The sequence below is a fragment of the Scyliorhinus torazame genome, chromosome 11 (genome assembly GCF_047496885.1).
Source record: "Scyliorhinus torazame isolate Kashiwa2021f chromosome 11, sScyTor2.1, whole genome shotgun sequence".
Taxonomy (NCBI): Eukaryota; Metazoa; Chordata; class Chondrichthyes; order Carcharhiniformes; family Scyliorhinidae; genus Scyliorhinus; species Scyliorhinus torazame.
Window position 1 is genome coordinate 183,191,455 of NC_092717.1, and position 19,055 is coordinate 183,210,509.

The 19,055-nt window shown below is 43.7% G+C and overlaps 1 protein-coding gene across 2 annotated transcripts in view; it reads left to right on the top strand.

The window, feature by feature from the left end:
* The window catches only part of LOC140385696 (KAT8 regulatory NSL complex subunit 1-like), a 274,249-nt gene extending 257,007 nt beyond the window's left edge, over positions 1 to 17,242 (top strand). For both annotated transcript variants that reach the window (XM_072468119.1, XM_072468120.1), the window contains exons 11-14: positions 7,005 to 7,065; positions 8,618 to 8,730; positions 13,961 to 14,216; positions 16,373 to 17,242. In XM_072468119.1, coding sequence (XP_072324220.1) covers positions 7,005 to 7,065; positions 8,618 to 8,730; positions 13,961 to 14,216; positions 16,373 to 16,648 — 706 coding nt within the window. In that variant the 3' untranslated portion in view covers positions 16,649 to 17,242. The remainder of the gene's footprint in view (positions 1 to 7,004; positions 7,066 to 8,617; positions 8,731 to 13,960; positions 14,217 to 16,372) is intronic.
* Positions 17,243 to 19,055: the final 1,813 nt, after the last annotated feature.

The window sequence follows — 19,055 nt, forward strand, 5'->3', positions numbered from 1 at the left end:
TGCACCAAAACAACTACATAACTCCGAGGTTACCTCATCAAAAAACTCAATCAAGTTGGCTAAATATGTTACCGTAGCATTCTGGCTTTCCTTAATTAATCTACACTTGCCTAGTTTTGTCCTGGATTATTGTTTCTGAGAGCTTCAAAACCATTGAGGTTAATCTGGTTAGCTTGTGGTTGCTGATCTTACCTTTGTATTTTTTATGATGTGAGCATATAACATTTGCAATTCTCCAATCCTCTGGCACCATCTTATATTTAAGGACGATTGGAGGATTGTGGCCAGTGCCTCCATAATTTCCATACTTACTTTGTCATCGTCCTCAGATGCATCACATCCAGTCCTATTGACTTATCAACTTTTAAATAAAGCCAGCGTTTCCAGTAACTCCTCTGTCAAGTTTTAGCCCATTTATGGGCGGAAGGGTGACGCAGTGCTTAGCGCTGCTACCTCACTGCACCGAGGACCCGGGTTCGATCCCAGCCCCGGTCACTGTCATAGAATCATAGAAGTTTACAGCATGGAAACAGGCCCTTCGGCCCAACCAGTCCATGCCGCCCAGTTTTTACCATTAAGCTAGTCCCAGTTGCCCGCACTTGGCCCATAACCCTCTATACCCATCTTACCCATGTAACTTTCTAAATGCTTTTTAAAAGACACAATTGTACCCGCTTCTACTACTACCTCTGGCAGCACATTCCAGACACTCACTACCCTCTGAGTGAAGAGATTGCCCCTCTGGGCCCTTCTGAATCTCTCCCCTCTCACCTTAAACCTATGCCCTCTAGTTTTAGACTCCCCTACCTTTGGGAAAAGATGTTGACTATCTACCTTATCTATGCCCCTCATTATTTTATAGACCTCTATAAGATCACCCCTAAGCCTCCTACGCTCCAGGGAAAAAAGTCCCAGTCTATCCAGCCTCTCCTTATAACTCAAACCATCAAGTCCCGGTAACATCCTAGTAAATCTTTTCTGCACTCTTTCTAGTTTAATAATATCCTTTCTATAATAGGGTGACCAGAACTGCAAACATTATTCCAAGTGTGGCCGTACCAATGTCTTGTACAACTTCAACAAGACGTCCCAACTCCTGTATTCAATGTTCTGACCAATGAAACCAAGCATGCCGAATGCCTTCTTCACCACCCTGTCCACCTGCGACTCCACCTTCAAGGAGCTATGAACCTGTACTCCTAGATCTCTTTGTTCTATAACTCTCCCCAACGCCATACCATTAACTGAGTAGGTCCTGGCCTGATTCGATTTGCCAAAATGCATCACCTCACATTTATCTAAATTAAACTCCATCTGCCATTCGTCGGCCCACTGGCCTAATTGATCAAGATCTCGTTGCAATCCTAGATAACCTTCTTCACTATCCACTGTGCCACCAATCTTGGTGTCATCTGCAAACTTACTAACCATGCCTCCTAAATTCTCATCCAATCATTAATATAAATCACAAATAACAGTGGACCCAGCACCGATCCCTGAGGCACACCACTGGTCACAGGCCTCCAGTTTGAAAAACAACCCTCTACAACCACCCTCTGTCTTCTGTCGTCCAGCCAATTTTGAATCCAATTGGCAACCTCACCCTGGATCCTGTGAGCTTTAACCTTCTGCAACAACCTACCATGCGGTACCTTGTCAAAGGCTTTGCTAAAGTCCATGTAGACAACGTCTACTGCACTGCCCTCATCTACCTTCTTGGTCACCCCCTTAAAAAACTCAAATCAAATTTGAGAGACATGATTTTCCATGCACAAAGCCATGCTGACTGCCATGTGTCCATGTGGAGTTTGCACATTTGCCCTGTGTCTGCGTGGGTCTCACTCCCATAACCCAAAGATCTGCAGGATAGGTGGATTGGCCACACTAAATTGCCCCTTAATTGGAAACAAAATGAATTGGGTACTTTAAATTTGTTTTTTAAAAAAAAAAAAGTTTTAACCTGTTTGGTATCTCGGCCACCTCCTTTCACTGTGACTTGGGCAGCATTTTCTTGCTTGCTAAAGACCGATACAAAGTACTAATTTTATTCGAGATCCACGCCCTCTACCTTGCATAAATCTCCTTTTTGGTCCTTAATTAGCCCCGTCTCTCTTATTACTACCCTTTTGTTATTTATCTGCCTATAGAAGGCATGTGTATTCCATTTCATGTTGGTCTGCAGTGTCTTCTATTCTCTCTGCTCCTCTTCTGGCTATTCACCCCCTCAGAATGTTCCACCAATTGCTTAGTGACATCCTTGATCCTGACATCAGGAAGATATCGTAAAATTCTGGAATCACGTCTGCAACTGCAGAAACAACCTGTTTCTTCAGCTATTCAATTTTCTATCACGATTGTTTTCTCTATGTTCCTCCCTTCCCACAGTACAACTGAGCTACGCATGAAGCTGTGAACCAGGCACTGCCTGCAGAGGAACTGCCACCCTTGTCAATAATCAGAACTGAATAACGAGTTGAAAAGCGAGATGCTTGCAGGGGTCTCCTATAGTACCTGCCTGGTGGTCGTCGACTGTCTGCTAGTAATCCATGCCACGTCTACCTGCTGGGGAGTCCTAAATGGCAGGCAGATCACCTTCTGAAATGTGTTATCCACGCTCTCAGCTTTATGTATGAATTTCAGTGACCCCAATTATATCTCTGGTTCCGAAATCCTCTAGCTGATTGTGTCCAAGAACATGCTGTCCAAGACACACAACATGTCCTGGAGCTCCCGCATGGAGCAGTGTGTGTATTGCACAGGAATGAGGTGCCCTGCCATGTGTCCTATTTATTACTTGCCAGAAATAAACTTTTTTTTAAAAACTCAACTTCTCCTGGAGGGGTCAAAATATACAAAGCTGCACCTGCTTCCTCCTCTGCACAGAATTCCCATTTTTACCAAATTCATGACTTGCACTTTATTAGCAATGCACTCGTTTCTGCAGTCAAGCGGTGCAAAAAAAATCTGTTCTATTGTCAAGACTCTCACTCAAGTTACAACTTCTCCCAGCTTCCTGCTCTCAACTATTAGCACTTATTGAGACAACCACTTCCAGCTGATTGACATTTAACTTGCATTGACATACAGCTTCTGTTAACTGGGTAATTTAATCAGCTAACACTCTTTTACATAGAGTCAAAAACACTGAAGAAAAGGCCCTTCGGCCAATCAGTCTGCGCCCGTCAAAAACAACTACCCAACTATTCTAATCCCATTTCTAAGCACTTGGCATACAGCCTCGTACGCCTTGGGACCGAAAGTGCACATCCAAATACTTCTTAAATTATATGAGGGTCTCTGCCTCCACCACCCTTTCAGGCAGCGAGTTCCACACACTCATCACTGCCTGGGTAGAAAAGTTTTTCTTCACATCCCCTCTAAACCTTCTGCCTCTTACCTTAAATCTACGCCTCCGGTCATTGATCCCTCCACCAAGAGGAAATGTTTCTTCATGTCTACTCTATCTCTGTCCCTCATAATTTTATACATCTGAATCAAGCTCTCCCCCCCCCCCTTCAGTCTCTGCTCCAAGGAAAAAAATCCAAATCTATCCAATCTCTCTTCATAACTAAAACTCTCCAGTCCAGGCAACAACCTGCTGGGAAATCAGGCGGCGCAGTGGCACAGTGGTTAGCATTGCTACTTCACAGGCCGAGAACCCTGGTTCGATCCTGGCCCTGGGTCACTGTCTGTGGAGTGTGTACGTTTTCCCCGTGTTTGCGTTGGTCTCACCCCTACAACCTAAAGATCTGCAGAGTAGGTGGATTGGCAATGTTAAATTGCCCCTTAATTGAAATTTTTTTTTTATTGGGTACTTTAAATTCAAAAGAAAAAAAGCATCCTGGTAAATTTCTTCTGGGCCCTTTCCAGTACTATCACATCCCTCCTGTTTTGTAGATTCCAGAACACAATACTCTACCTGTGGCCTAACCAATGTTTTGTACAGTCCCAGCAAAACGTCTCTGCTCTTAAACTCTATGCCTCGGCTAATAAATGCAAGTCTACCATATGCCGCCTTTTAAATTTTTTTTTAAGAATACCCAATTATTTTTTTCCCAATTATGGGGCAATTTTGAGTGTCCAATCCACCTAACCAGCACATATTTGGGTTGTGGGGGTGAAACCCAAGCAGACACGAGGAGAATGTGCAAACTCCACACTGATTCGAACCCGTGTCCTCAGCACCGTAGTCCCAGTGCTAACCACTGTGCCACCGTGCTGCCCTACCATATGCCTTCTTAACCACTGTATCCACCTGCTCTGCTACCCTAAGGGATGGGTGTGCATGCATTTACAGTGTTTAAAGCTTTAAGTCAAATGATAAATGTTCAAGTGAATTTGCCCTTCTGCACAGAATTCCCACTTGCATCAAATGCCTGACTTTAGCACTCTGTTAACAATGCACTCAGTTGTGTGAACAATTTGCGCTTCCTACTCTCCCAGCTCTGTATTCAGAAGGTTGCAGCCAATTACAGGGACGGTCGCATAGTGTAACGGTAGTGGCCTAGTAATCCAGAAGGCCAGATTAATGTTCTGGATAGAAGAGTTCCACAGCTGGTGGAATTCAGATTCAATTAATTAATAAATTTGGAATTTAAAAATGGCAATCATTAAACTGCTGGAGTGTCATAAGAACCAGTCTGCGTTTCTTACCTGGTCTCAACTGGATGTGGCTCCTGATCTAGAGCTTGGCATGCCAATCAGTTGTATCATACCACAAAATAAAAGTGGAGATAAAAAAGTAAACCAGACAGACCAGTCAGCGTAAACCGAGGCACCGAAAGCAACAAAAGGACCAACACGTCGACTCAGTCTAATATAGTCATACTCACTGAATTATAGCGTGCAGCCAATGCAACAGAATTCTCCATCACTAGCATGACAGAGAGAAGTGACAGCATGGTGGTAAACAGTTGGAAGGGAGTGGCCCTGAAACTCCTCAGCATTGACTTGGCACCCCATGAACATTCATGGCATTTGGTAAAAATGCTGATAACAAAACTGCCTGCTGATTACCACTTATGATCAGTGCTTCTCCATATTGAATACCACTTGGAGGAAGCAGTGGGAGTAGCAAGGGCATAAAATGTGCTCTGGCTGGCTTGTTAGCACCATTACTGACTGTGCTGGCTGGGTCCTGAGGATTCTTCTGCCAGAGTGGGCCTATTAACAAGAAGGGAAAAACCTACCTTTTATAAAACAAGTTTGTAACATTTACAGAAAAAGAAAGGCAATAAGCAAAGAACCTTAACATGGTGAAAGCAAACAGTGGGAAAAAACAAACATAATAAGGCACTTCCCCCGTCGGCTCTGTTTGCACAGCCCACCTATGGTCATCTAAACTAAAGCCCCCCCCCCCCCCCCCCCCCGATGGGGAAAAACCTACCTAACCTTTTCCTTGCCAATCTACCTGTCACAGGTGCAGCTGTCCATCACAGTACTGGCCGGCCGGAGTGAACACCACATAGTCTTTTTGAAGTCCCAAGTCCTGGCTTCACGCTGAGGACACTCTTGGTCGAGTTGTGCGGCACTAGCACCATTCTAAATGGGATAAATTCAGAACGGATTTTTTAATTTATTCTTTATGGAATGTGGGTGTCGCTTGCAAGTCCATCATTTATTGACCATCCTTTATTGCCCTTGAACTGAACGGCTTGTGAGCCCATTTCAAAGGGCAGTTAAGAATTTACTTCTCTATGGGGCGGCACGATAACACAGTGGTTAGCACTGATGCCTCACGGCTCCGAGGACCCGGGTTCCTGTCCATATGGAGTTTGCACATTCTCCCCATGTCTGCATAAGTCTCACCCCCACAACTCCCAAGATGTACAAGGTAGGTGGATTGGCCACGCTAAATTGCCCCTTAATTTGAAAAAAACAATTGGCTGTGGGTCTGGAGCCACATATATCCCAGGCCATGTAAGAATGGCAGATTCCTTTGCTAAAGGACACTAGTGAACCAGATGGGTTTTTACGACTATTGATGCAGTTTCATGGTCAGCAGTTTTGAATCCCAGATATTGGTCTGGGCCTCTGAATTACTGGTCAATGACATTGGCACTGCAATACCGCCTGCCCCAGCTCAAAACTAGCATATGAAACTCACCCACCAACTTCCCAGAATCTGTCCACCATCTACAAGTCAGCAATGTGATGGAATGCTCTGCACTTGCTAGGATGAGTGCAGCTGCAACTACACATCCAGGACAAAGCAGCCCATTTGATCATCATCATAGAACAGTCACTTCCTTCACCGGTGCTCAGTGGCAGCAATATGTACCATATACAAGTACAAGTCGCCAGGCTTCTTTTGGTGGCACCTTCCAAACCTCTGACCTCTCTAACCTAGAGGGAAAAGTGCAGCATAGGAGCAACACTCCCTGCAAGTTTAAAAAAAAAAAAAAAAAAAAATTTAGAGTACCCAATTTTATTTTCCAATTAAGGAGCAATTTAGTGTGGTCAATCCACCTATCCTGCACATCTTTGGGTTGTGGGGGTGAGACTCACAGGCACGGGGAGAATTTGCAAACCTCACGTGGACAATGAACCGAGGCCGAGATCAAACACAGGTCCTCGGCGCCATGAGGCAGCAGTGTTAACCACTGCACCTCCATGCCGCTCCTCACTCCCTGCAAATTGTTCTCCAAGTTGCACATCATCCTGACTTAGAACTATATCGCATTCCTTCACAGTTACTGGGGCAAAAAACATTTATGACAACACTGTGGGTATACCTACACCTCATGGACTGCAAGGGTTCAAGAAGGCAATTCACCACCACCACAGGGTATTTAGGATAGGACAACAAATCCTGACCAAGTCAGCTACATTTGCATCCCACAAACAAAACAAAATGTGTACACAGCAGGAACTCACAAGCAGCAGTGAAATGAATGCCTAATGTTGAGATAAATTCTGAAAGATGTGATGAGATGCATGTTAGATAGTTAGAAGCATGACTTCAAACGCGTACCGTATAATTATCTCCCATTTCTCTCTGACAGCTGGCGAGTTGCAGATGTTGAACAGTCAAAGCTGCAGAACTGCAAGTTAGAGGATGACCAGGTAATTTAATACAACAAATCTACTGGAATTCTTTGAAGATGTAACTAGTAGCGGTGACCAGAGAGAATCCATGGGCAGGGTTTATTTAGACTTTCAGAAGGCTTTCGTCAAGGTCTCACATAGCAGATTACTATGTGAACTCAAAGGATTGTAGGTAGTGCCTTGAGATGGATGGAAAGCTGTTTAGCAGACAGGAAGCAGAGTTGGAATAAATGGTTTTTTTCCGATTGGCAGACAATGACTAGTGGGGTACCACAGGGATATGTGCTGGGTCCCAACTGTTCACATTAAATATTAATAATTTGGATGGGGAACTAAATCTATTTTCTCCAAATTTACAGATGATATAAAGTTGGTGGGAGGGTGAGCTGTGAGGAGGATGCAGATTTGGACAGGTTGAGTGAGTGGGCAAATGCAGTATAATGTGGATAAATGCGAGGTTATCCGCTTCGGTAGTAAAAATAGGACGGCAGATTATTATTTGAATAGTTATAAATTGAGAGAGGTGGAGACTCAGCGAGATCTTGGTGTCCTTGTGCATCAGTTGCTAAAAGTAGACACGTGGGTACAACAAGTAGTCAAGAAGACAAATGGTATGTTGGCCATCATAGCGAGAGGATTTGAGTAATCGTTATTGGTGTCCCAAGTAGGCGTACATTAACACTGCAACAAAGTTACTGTGAAAATCCCCTAGTCGCCACACTACAGCGCCTGTTCGGGTACAGTGAAGGAGAATTCAATGTCCAGTTTACCTAACAAGCACGTCTTTCGGGACTTGTGGGAAGAAACCATGGCACCCGGAGGAAACCCCACGCAGACACTGGGAGAACGTGCAGGCTCCACACAAATAGTGACCCAAGGGGGAATTGAACCCAGGACCCTGGCGCTGTGAAGCAACAGTGCTAATCACTATGCTACCATGCCAACCAGTATATGAATTGAGATGTTTTACTGTAATTGTATAGGGCGTTGGTGAGGCCACACCTGGAGTACTGTGTGTAGTTTTAGTGTCCTTAATTGAGGAAGGAAGTTCTTGTGAAAGGTTGAGTGCAATGAAGGTTTACCAGGCTGATTCCTGGGATGATGGGAATGTCATATGAGGAGAGACTGAATTGTTATATTCATTGGAGTTTAGAAGAGCGAGAGGGGATGTCATAGAAAGTTATAAAATTCTAACTGGATTAGACAGGATAAATTCAGAAAGAATGTTCCCGATGGTGGGGGAGTTCTGAACTAGGGGCCATAGTTTGAGGATACCACAGAAAGTAGTTGAAGCCAAAACGTTGTGTGATTTCAAAAAGGAATTATATATAGTTCTTGGGGTTAAAGGAATATGTGCGGAAGGCGGGATCAGGATATCGAATTTGATGGATCACTCATGATCATAAAGAATGGTGGAACAGGTTTGAAGAGCTGAATGGCCAACTGCTATTTTCTATGTATGTTTCTATGTATGTATCAGAAGTTTTAAGAAGTCCATGGAGAATTATGAATCAGTTTTATTTTACTGACTGTCTTTAAACTCTTCAATTGTCTATTCTTGAATACATAGTATGAAGATATGTCTGATGAAGCTTTCCTTAACCGCCATTCCAAGTGTGAGGAAATGGAGCGTTCTAGATGGTGCCTGTGGGCTTCGTCTAGCTCAGCCAGGAGGGGAAGCAGGTAAATGTGACGTTGGAGATTCCTGTTTAGAATCCACAAATTAATTTGGATTGCACTATCAGCGTACACAAACATGTTGGAGTAGATCTGATGGCCTGCAACCTAAGAAGTTAAAACAAGTGGCTGTAGGGATAATGGATGCATTGCTTGTAATCTTCCTGAACTCCCTAATTCTGGAAAGGTCCCAGCAGATTGGAAAACCACAAATGTAAGAAAGTAGCAAAAGTATAAACTATTTATTCTTGAATTAATTATTAAGAAAGTAATAGGGGGGCAGCACGGTAGCGCAATGGGTAGCACTGTTCCCTCATGGCGCTGAGGTCCCAGGTTCGATCCCGGCTCTGGGTCACTGTCCGTGTGGAGTTTGCCCATTCTCCCCATGTTTGCGTGGGTTTCGCCCCCACAACCCAAAGATGTGCAAGGTAGGTGGATTGGCCACGCTAAATTGCCCCTTAATTGGATAAAATGAATTGGGTACACTAAATTTATATTTTAAAAATACTCTGACGGCACAACAGCACAGTGGTTAGCATTGTTACTTCACAGCGCCAGGGTACCAGGTTCAATTCCCCGCTTGGGTCACTGTCCGTGTGGAGTTTGCACATTCTCCCCATGTTTGCGTGGGTTTCGCCCCCACAACCCAAAGATGTGCAAGGTAGGTGGATTGGCCACACTAAATTGCCCCTTAATTGGGAAAAAATTGGGTATTCTAAAAAAAATTTTTTTTTTAAAAAGAAGGTAATGGGATATTTGGAAAATCATAATATAATCAGGCAGATTTTGTGAATGGGAAAGCATTTTTAAATGTATTAATTCATGGGATGTGGGTGTCGCTTTATTGCCAATCCCTAATTACCCTTGAACTGTGCAGCTTGCCATTTCAGGGGGCATTTTAAGAGTCAACCACATTATTGTAGGTTTGAAATCACATGTAGGCCAGACCAGGTGAGGATCGCAGATTTCCTTCTCTGAAGGGCATTCGTGAATCAGATGGGTTTTTACTATAATGATTTCATGGTCATTAGACTTTTAATTACAGATTTTTATTTAATTCAAATTTGAACCCAGGTCCCCAGAACATTATCCTGGGTTTCTGGATTACTAGTCCACTGTCCGTACCACTATACCATTGCCTCCCCATAATTTATGAGAATCCTTTGAGGAAGTAATAAGCAGGTTGGATAATGGGGAATCAGCAGATGTAGTGTTTATGGATTTCCAAAAGGTGCCACATGAAAGATTAGTAGACAAGATAAAAACTCATGGTGTTACAGGTAACATTAGCATGGATAGACGATCAATTAGGTAACAGGAAGCAGCGAGTCAGAATAAAATGAGCCATTTTTGTATTGGCAAGCTATAACTAGTGGAATATCACGGGGATCTCAGGAGCAACAACTATTTACAATAAACATAAATTACTTGCTAAATTGCCCCTTTGTGTGCAAGGATGTGCAGAATAAGTGGATTGGCTATGATCAATGCGCGGTGTTACGGGGATAGGGCGGGAGAGCGGGTCTATGTGGAGTGATCCTTCTGAGGGTTGGTGCAGACTCAGTCGGCCGAGTAGTCTCCTGCACTGCAGGAATTCTGTGGATAAGGGACTGAGGGAGTAACTAAATTTGCTGATGACGCAAAAATAGGTAGAAAAGCAAGTTGTGAAGAGGACACAGTCTGCAAAGGGATATAGATAGATGAAATGAGTGGGCAAAAATTTCATCGATGGAGCACAATGTGGGAAAATGTGAGCTTGTTCATTTTGGTGGGAAGAATAGAAAAGCAGAATATTACTTGAATAGAGAGAGATTGCATAAATCTGTGATACCGAGTGATCTGGGTGCCCTGGTACACGAATCACACTATCTGCCGCCTTGAACTGTCTATTCCACACATTGACCTCCCTCTGTGGAAACTGCCTGCATGCCACACCTCTTCAAAGCTTGAGAGTTTGTTGTCTTATATCGGAGCAGGTGAAAGCTGTTCACCCCTACAAGCCTGTTCAAACATTCAACTAGATAATGACTAATCAGTATCTCAACTCAATTTACTTGCTTTATCCCTTTCATACCCTCCAGGTGTGATCGTGGTGTTACACGCATTATTTCCCTTCCCTCCTTCCATTCACACTTTTTTTATCCTCAACAATTGCTCTTTATCCTCCTACCTTCCTAACCCATCCTGGTCCCTTTATATTTAGTTTACCTATAGCCTATTGCAATTTGTGAACCTGAAAATTTAGGCTACCTCACTTATGTCCACATCTCCAAGCCACATAGTGTTCCGTTACTGTCAGTAAGCTATCGTAAGAGCTTACATTTTTATCAATTTTCTCTCCAAAATCCCTTATTTTTGTTGGAATTTGTGGTGGTTGGAGCAGTTTTTTGTGTCAGTATTAATGTAGATGTATTTGTGCCTAATTTTGCACTCAACCTCACATCTGCATGTGGCACAGTGGCTAGCACTGCTGCCTCATGGCACCAAGAACCCGGGTTCGATCCCGGCCCCAGGTCACTGTCCGTGTGGCATTTGCATATTCTCCCCGTGTCTACGTGAGTCTCACTCCCACAACCCAAAGATGTGCAGGATAGGTGGAACGGCTATATCTTTTTATTAAAACAGTAAAAAATATATACAAGGCCAAATGGTACAAAGACTAATTTTGTGTTGGAGAAACAGGGTACCCTCCCCTCAGTACCAACGTACGGGGAGGGGGGGTGGATACTCTGATTATTAAAACAGTTGACAATATGGTTGTACAAAAAAACCAAACGGTACAAGCACAAAACTTTGCGCTGGAGAGACCAGCTACCCTCACCTCTGTAGCAACAGAAGGGGGCAGAGGGGAAAGGAAGGTGGTGGGGAGGGATGGAGTCGGGGTGTTGGTGGAGGGGGTGGGGGGGGGGGGGGGGGGGGCTAGGCAATAGGACACTGCCTGACCTATCTATGGAAGCAGAAAAACAAACGAACCTTCAATTATGATGTGCTAGATTCCGGGAGTCCCCAGAGGGGGTGAGGGACAACACAGTGTCAGGCGCGAGTGAGCCCTGCACCCCACTGCAGATAGTCTGATGCGCAGACTCCGCTCCCGACACTGGGCGGCTGACAGCCTTTGGACAGACACCCTCCGGGCCCGAATCCTCCACCACACTGAGTGCAGCGTGCGACACAGGCCCACCAACCAACCCAGGACCTGCCTTAATCCCGCCACTGGGATCATCAGCAGGCAGGATCTCCTCCGGCTCCTCCCGGGGTCCCGGGCCAGTGGGAGGTGGTGGCGCAGATGCCTGCTCTCTCTTCTCCCCCCCCCCCCCCCACCGACCGCATGGTCACCTGAAGGCCCTGCAAATAACTCCAGAAACAAGTCCGGGATGCTGCCATGCTAAATTACCCCTTAATTGGAAAACAATAATTGGATACTCTAAATTTATATTTTTTTAAAAGTCTGCATAATGAGTACTTTCCTGCTGAATGGCCTTCAGGAAGAGGAAATCCAGGTCAGTTTCCTCTCCTGAAGGGCATTATCACAAATGATAGCAGTTCATGCACTGTATTTTCTTATTTGTTCATTTAAAAAAAAGCTCATGTGGTTGCACCTGTTGCCTAACGCTAGTTTCCCTGAGAAGATGGGATACATGTTTATAATGACTGGATGGCGCATTAGCCTATTTTAGAGGGTTCAAAAGTACAATTTAATACTTGTAGTTTGGAATGAGTCACATATAGACCAGATCAGGTTGGAATGGCAGTATCCCAGAGATTTTCTAATGATTTGATTTCAGTACTTGGACTGATTTCTTTGCTTTGTACTCCATCAGAAGGAGTTTCAACTTGTAATACTGTAGTTCGTGCTGAGTTTCTGTTGTCAGGCACAGACTAGCCTTGTTTACCGTTTTGTCTTGTTGCTGCGAGCAAGTCTTTCTGTTTTCAAAGTATTTTATTCTTAGTCTGTTTATTCAAACCCATGGTGACTTGGATTAAACTCCTTTGGATCTTCTTTAAACTCCAGGAGAGAAATGGGAGAAGTTCCTTTAAAAGACAAAATTGTACCTGCCTCTACCACTGTCTCTGGCAGCCCGTTCTCTATGACTCTTTAAAATGTTCTTACTGCTTTTCACTCCCAAAGAATTGAAATTAGACAGTACAGTACTGAAACATACAGATCCACAATTGGATCCCTGGCCGCCTTGCTTTAAGCCAGAGCAGAGATAAAAGCTCTAGTTGACCTCCATGATGGAGTAGAGTTCAGCAGTGGTTCCCATCATATTTTTAATATAAATTTAGAGTACCCAATTCACTTTTTCCAATTAAGGGGCTGTTTAGCATGGCCAATCCACCTATCCTGCACATCTTTGGGTTGTGGGGCGAAACCCACGCAAACACTGGGAGAATATGTAAACTCCACACGGACAGTGACCAGAGCCGGGTTCGAACCTGGGACCTCGGCGGTGTGAGGCAGCAGTGCTAACCACCTCACCACCGTGCTGCCCTTTGGTTCCCATCCTGATAACTTCTTAATGACTCGTGCTGTAAGTGATTGTGTATGGAGGTCCAGCTTAGCTCAATGCATACTTTTGTGATTTAATAGTTTGAAAACCCTCAATGTTTAGATTTGTATATGAATTGATGGCAAAAAGTTAATGACCACGTTGCTGGCTTGAAGGAAGAAAATTGGATTGGACCTGGGAAAACATGCATATTGGTTGGTCTACTAATGCTGAATTGAGAACCAACTAGTTAAATGATATAAAAGCACATTACTGCGGATGCTGGAATCTGAAACAAAAACAATCTCAGCAGGTCTGCCAGAAGCTGTGCCATGCTGTAGGCAGCATGGTAGCACAGTGGTTAGCACAGTTGCATCACAGCTCCAGGGGTCCCAGGTCCGATTTCCGGCTTGGGTCGCTGTCTGTGCGGAGTCTGCCCGTTCTCCCCATGTCTGCGTGGGTTTCCTCTGAGTGCTCCAGTTTCCTCCCACAGTCCAAAGATGTGCAGGTTGGGTGGACTGGCCATGCTAAATTGCCCTTAGTGTCCAAAAAGATTAGGTGGGAGATAGGTTGGAAGTGTGGGTTCAAATGGGGTGCCCTTTTCAAGGGCCGGTGCAGACTCAATGGGCTGAATGGTCTCCTTCTGCACTGTAAATTCTATGAGAAGGGGGTTTGTGCTTTGAGTCTGGATGACGCTTTGTCAGAGCAATATTTTGCTCTTAATGTGGTTTCCTTTTCGTTTTCAGATCTTCTAACAAAGCTGACGGCAGGTCTACCCCCCAACCGCAGCAAGCAAACCCAACAACCCCTCAGCCCATGTCACCCGACAGTGGATTTCACCTACTGAATGACTACCCCCAAACTCACTCATTCACTGGCCCCGTTAGCCCTGAAACCTACTCATCGCTCAATTCCTTCCCCTCAAAAGACCGTATAAGAGTCCTGTCCTTCAGTGAGGATACACGGTCATCTACGCCGGAAGTCACAGATGAAGAAGTGCAGGTATGTTTGAATGTCTGTAAATGATTCAGAATCTTGTGTTTGTGCATGGCTTCTGTCAAAAATCCCTCTGTCTACAGTAATGATGGCTACTAGCCATATGCGATGAATTGGGAAACCAGATTTGGTTAATTGCATTTCTGATTAATTAAAAAATTAGTAATAAGCATAGTTATTGAGCATATGATCTCAAAGCTCATCTGTCTGTATGATGTGTGCATATGCACTTTAACATTTTTGTGCAGCTGTCCATAAAATGGTACGGCAAAAAGCATGATGAGTTTTTTTAATTGATGTGATTTTTATTCATTGTGAGCACTTAATTTACTTTATTACTGAATGATGATAAATGTTAACTAATTGCACTAAGTTCAAAGACGGAGGCATTTTCTACTAAAAACAAAGAATGTGGCCACACAATGAAAATTACTGGTTAACAACAATGGCCTGCAAGTTGGCATGCTGCAGTTACAGACCCATTAGTGGGGTGCTGTACTTCTGAATTGGTCATGGTGGCTCTCCGAGCAATTAACACAGAAAAAAGACTTGCATTTATTTAGCCCCTTCCACCACTTCAGGATGTCACAAAGTACTTTACAGTCTATGAATCACTCTTGAAGCAAAGTACTTTTAAAAGGTAGGGAAAGAAGGTACACTACATTGCATGGACTTTCCCTTTCCTGAAGAGTATTAATGAACCAGTTGATGATGATTTGTAAACCTAAATAATTATTGTTCTGGTGCCAGACCACAAATTTCCAGATTCATTGAATTAATTTCCCAACTTCCCTTGTGAAACAATGTGCAGGGGTATGGGGAAAAGGCAGGGGAATGGCAGGGCAGCACGGCACCACAAGTGGCTAACACTGTGGCTTCACAGCGCCAGGGTCCCAGGTTCGATTCCCCACTGAGTCACTGTCTGTGCGGAGTCTGCACGTTCTCCCCGTGTCTGCGTTTCCTCCCACAGTCCAAAGACGTGCAGGTTAGGTGGATTGGACATGCTAAATTGTCCTTAGTGTCCAAAAAAGGTTGGGAGGGGTTATTGGGTTACGGGGATAGGGTGGAAGTGAGGGCTTAAGTGGGTCAGTGCAGACTCGATGGGCCGAATGGCCTCCTTCCGCCCTGTATGTTCTATGTTCTCTTGTCTGCTGGTCAAGTACCATAACCCAGTGGTTCTCGAAACTTTTTGTCTGCAGACCACTTGAGCAGTGCAAAAGGGTTTGCAGACAACTTACTGGTTCCATCCTACCCACTTTTGCTTGTCACTGCAAAAGAAACTCATCAGAATCTTGTGAGGGATAGCACTGCTTTTAATGAATCATCAGTGAGGTGGTGTCTGGGTCCAAGTTGAAGAACTTCAGTCTTATATAAAGCTCTGTGTTCACCTGATTTTTCTCCTTTGATTTCAGCCCTATGAGTGTTAAAAATTCAATCTCGCAGTTGTTTGTTATAAGCCGATAATAGATCTTGCTTATAAAGCAACATTGTTGTTGATCATGCTTATGAAGGCATGTGCGGAGCTGTTTGAAGCTGGTATGCATGTGTGATGTCACGCAAATTGTGGGGATTAGGGTTCTGGCCTGTTCTCTCATATGGCCATGACTGTGGTATTGCACATCAGTGATTTGCACCTTGGACCAGTCCGCAATCAAGCCTGGAGGACCCCCAGTCTACTTGCTAACCCTCCAGGACTGGCCTGAAGTCTTTAGGAATTGAAGATCAATCTCCAGGACAGTGCTGTGTACACCCTTGGAGAAAAATCATTGGGACATTAAAAATTTTAATTTTTTTTGTCATTTTCTTTAAACATTTCTCTTTACCAGAAACAAAAATATTGAAAATGGGTGGGGGGGCTGCATGGCTGACAGTCAAGCACCATCCAGTTGGACATTGTGCCGTTATGCTTTCTAATTGGTGTAGGAAACAGTATGTCACAAGGATGAATGTGTTGGCTGACTAATGGCTGGAGTGTGAGGACAAGTCATGGGATAAAACCTCCAAGAATACACTTAATCACTCTAACTTGGCCCGCACTTTAAGAACCACTGCCATAAATTACTGTACGCCACTATTACTCATTGGGGAAGAAATCTGGGGTGGCGGGGAGACAATTTTTTAAAAATTATTCTAATTTATTCTGTTTTGTTTTATTCTCGTAGATGGTACAACCCTGGGAGCCAAGGATATTTCCCTTATCAACTGAAGGCATGGAACTATTGAAAGGACATACCAACTCTCTAAGTGAAAGCCGCTATGAGCGGCCAAAGGATCTGCACTGGCCGTCGGCGAACAAGCCGGGCATTAGGACCGAACCTGCTGAGTGCGTCCCTTCGTTAACACAGAGTCCGAGAGGTCTTGCATGTTTACAGGATGACAGCAGTTCAGACTTGAGATTAACACTGGCAATAGAAAATGAACGAAATATGGATCGATGAACGAAATATGGATCGATGAACTCAACGCACGCAGTAATTTAACAACCAGATCCACAGAGCAAACTCACCTTGTATATACATGCTGTATCTATATATAAATATATATAAAAGAGAGAAAAACTGTTATTTTCTTTTTAATGTTTGATATTCAAACATCTATTTTTGAGAGAATGCATATATAATAACTTCTATTAAGTGGGCTTTTTATTTTCATTTCTTTTCAAGTCACTGTACTGTAAATTGTACCATTTGGGGACAGGGGAGGTAGTGGCCAAGGGGATAAGTCACAAATGTAAAGAATATAAGGTCCTGTATGTAAAAGTGATGTCAGTCTGTGCCAACAAAACAGGAAGGGAAAGCTTTAGAGAAAAAAAACCTTTATAAAACAAAAATATTAATGGGATGGGGGCAAGGGAGCAGGAATCCTCATTGGAAAGAATTGAAATAATTTCTCCTGTTGCAGTAAATCCTTTGGGCTTGTCTTCATTAACACTGCTGAATTCTAAAATACTTGTGTTGTTGTATAGCATGCCCGAGGAGTGGTCGACTGACTGTACTTTCCCTATATTAAATTACTATGGTTCTTGTTTACCATTTGTGTTTGTGCTCTGAACTCTTTATCAGGGCTGATCACTAAATTAATTTATTTAATTTTGTGGATTAGCAAGTAACAAGACTTTAACAAACATGTGAATAGGTATTCAAAGTAAGAATGGGCCTTTTAGGGGAACCAAAAAGGAAACTGAGGTCATGGCTGAGATAGTGAATATTTGAATCTATCTTCATTAAAGAGGATACTGTCAATACCACAGAAAAAGAGGAGGTGGAGAAATTGGAAAGGATAAGGTTGGTAGTGTTCAAAGCAGAAACGTAACCTGGTCCGAATAGAATGCATTTCAGGTTGCTGCAGGAAGTAAGAGTGGAAATAGTGAGGGTTCTGGGCACAATATTCCAATCCTCTTTAGATATGAGGGTGGTGCCAGAAGATTGGTACAAACAGAGAGGGATAAACCCAGGAACTACTGGCCAGTCAGCCACATAATGGTGGTGGGGAAACTTCTCAAGAAAATAATCTACAACAAAATTAGTTGTCACTAAGATTTGATTATTCAATGACATCTGGCATGGGTTTGCAGATTATTGCATTGCAGTTCTATATATGGCCATTCAAAGAGCATTGATAAAGTACCACATAATGCCACATTCAGTAAAACGAAAACGTCAAGGACCCGGGTTCGATTCCCAGCTTGGGTCATTGTCTGTGTGGAGTCTGCACGTTATCCCTGTGTCTGCGTGGGTTTCCTCCGGGCACTTGGGTTTCCTCCCCCAAGTCCTGAAAAACGTGCTTGTTAGGTGAATTAGACATTCTGAATTCTCGCTCAGTGTACCCGAACAGGCGCTGGAGTGTGGCGACTAGGGGATTTTCACAGTGTTGCAGTGTTTAATGTAAGCCTACTTGTGACAATAATAAAGATTATTATTAAAGGAGTAGTATTCGTAGAATTCCAAATCCCATGAAGTCTCAGGCTATCAGGTTAAACATGGGCACACAATCCTCCTACTGATTACTGTGTACTGCTATTCCTCAGCTGATGAATTTGTGCTCCTCCATGTTGAACACCACTTGGAGGAAATACTGAGGGTGGCAAGGGAACAGAATGAGTTTGGGGCCTTCAATGTCCCCATCACCAAATGTAGCTTGGTAGCCACTTCCTGCTGTGCTGGCAAGTCCTGAAGGGCATATCTGCCAGGCCCGGCCTGGAGGAACCAATAAGGGGAACAATTCTCTTCGTCCTAGCCAAACTATTTGTCACAGATACATCTGGCCATGACATTACTACGTTAGAGAGACCACTTCACAGTCCTTGTGAAGACAAAGCCCCGTCGTCTTACTGAGTATGTTCCCACCTCATCATCGTATGTGGCACAACCACTGTGCTAAATAGGATAGATTCAGAACAAATTGAGCAGCTCAAAAAAAGGAAGCAAAAAACAATATACAAATCTGAACCAGGAGTTACATTTGAGTCATCAAGACAATTGAAGGTTACAGAAGGGAAATTCAGTTGCCGTGCAGGCTTTATTATACAAACAGAGAATTAAACAATGTAGGCAGTGACCTAGGGTTCCTTCATATGCGTGTGCTTTGGTGGGTTCAGCACAAAAATGATGAGCCTTTGTACCTTTGATCCCAAAGAGGATGCTTTCATGAGTATCTGCAGTCCTTTATACAACATTCAAGTGGCATTTTCAATATGTGGGCCTTGACATTTGAGTGTAGTATAAGGGGTTGCTAGATTATTTAGGCTGGAGGCAGGAGAAAGAATGGCACCACACCCCAAATCTCCCCATGTCTTTAGCTGCACAGGGTTATTAAGTAACAATTGTTGCATTCAGGACAGGATAT